Source organism: Equus quagga, unplaced genomic scaffold (genome assembly GCF_021613505.1).
Source record: "Equus quagga isolate Etosha38 unplaced genomic scaffold, UCLA_HA_Equagga_1.0 176925_RagTag, whole genome shotgun sequence".
Classification (NCBI taxonomy): domain Eukaryota; kingdom Metazoa; phylum Chordata; class Mammalia; order Perissodactyla; family Equidae; genus Equus; species Equus quagga.
The window spans coordinates 1-1,047 of record NW_025797524.1 but is presented as its reverse complement, the minus strand read 5'-3'; the positions used below and the strand labels follow the sequence as shown (position 1 = coordinate 1,047).

Sequence of the window (1,047 nt, the reverse complement as noted above, 5' to 3'; positions counted from 1 at the left end):
TGCTTTTGAGAAACCGTCCCTCTCAAGCATGACTGGAACTGTAGTGGCTTCCGGGGAGAATGTGAAGTTACAATGTTTCTCAACACTCAAGTTTGAAGCATTTATTCTTAGCAAAGAAGATGGAGATCGCATCATCCAGAACCAATTCATCAGACACCAGGGTGGTAATCACGAGGCTGTCTTCCTTTTGAATCAAGTCTCCTCCACACAAACTGGGACCTACAGATGCTACGGACTCTTTGAACGTGACCCCTATGTGTGGTCTCACCCCAGTGACCCATTGCATCTTCAGGTCAGAGGTGAGGAAGCCCCAGCCCATCCATCCTCAGGTCCCCTGCTGCAGGCTGACAGTGTCCAGGTAGAGCGGGGACTGGGAAAAGGAAGGACAGTGGGGTGGGAAGGCCGTGTCAGCACCATCTGTTTATACAAAAGCTCAGAGGAACTCACTCCCCCTCACCACCAGTGCTGCTCTCCTACCACATGCCCAAGGGCTGGGAACAGCAGTGTAGTTATTGGAAATCTGGCTGGAAGAGACCCTGAGCAGAGAGAAAGAAAACCACCCACATTTCATCTCCATTTGCAGAAACTCCTGACCATCGAGACCCTATGAATCCCCAACATTCAACTGGTGAGTAACCAAGTTTAGGTGGAAAACTGAAAGGAGGAGTTTCCATTTTCTCTTCTCTCAGACTTGGAGTAGAAGGCTTATTTGCCAGAAATAGAGCCAGATTTTCCAGAGGAGTTCTGGCTTGAGGCAAAGGGAGCAAACAGAAATAGGGACTGCTCTCCACAAGGATGAGCGGAAGGTTACACAGCCTATGGATTGCAAATAAAATCAATACTATCCATAGATGTCATTCATCATTGATCCACATTTCCAATATTCCTGAGAGTGTCTAGGATGCTACGGTGTCTTCAGCAATGCCCTCTATGTGTGGTCTCACCCCAGTGACCGGTTGCAGCTTCCGGACAGAGGTGAGGAACCCTCAGCCCATCCATTCTCATGTCCCCTCCTGGAGACTGGCAGTGTCCAGCTAAAGCATTGAT

At 49.1% G+C, this 1,047-nt stretch overlaps 1 protein-coding gene across 2 annotated transcripts; it reads left to right on the top strand.

Moving 5' to 3' along the window:
- Positions 1-6: 6 nt before the first annotated feature.
- LOC124233266 (leukocyte immunoglobulin-like receptor subfamily A member 3) lies at positions 7-1,047 on the top strand. Of its 2 annotated transcripts, none has more exons than XR_006887016.1 (3): positions 7-299; positions 584-628; positions 852-1,041. XR_006887016.1 is itself a non-coding variant. In XM_046650436.1 (3 exons), the coding sequence occupies exons 1-3, from the start codon at positions 29-31 to the stop codon at positions 1,036-1,038; spliced, it is 405 nt and encodes a 134-aa protein (XP_046506392.1). In that variant the 5' UTR covers positions 7-28; the 3' UTR covers positions 1,039-1,047. The 2 variants fall into 2 exon arrangements, 1 of the variants encoding a protein (XP_046506392.1); XM_046650436.1 differs by having other exon boundaries at positions 950-1,047.

Excerpts from the sequence above, each read along its gene's own strand:
- LOC124233266 (XM_046650436.1), top strand. The coding sequence starts at position 29 with ATGACTGGAACTGTAGTGGCTTCCGGGGAGAATGTGAAGTTACAATGT. Across the intron at positions 300-583 it reads ATTGCATCTTCAGGTCAGAG|AAACTCCTGACCATCGAGAC; the intron begins GTGAGGAAGCCC and ends CTCCATTTGCAG. Across the intron at positions 629-949 it reads GAATCCCCAACATTCAACTG|TGACCGGTTGCAGCTTCCGG; the intron begins GTGAGTAACCAA and ends GTCTCACCCCAG.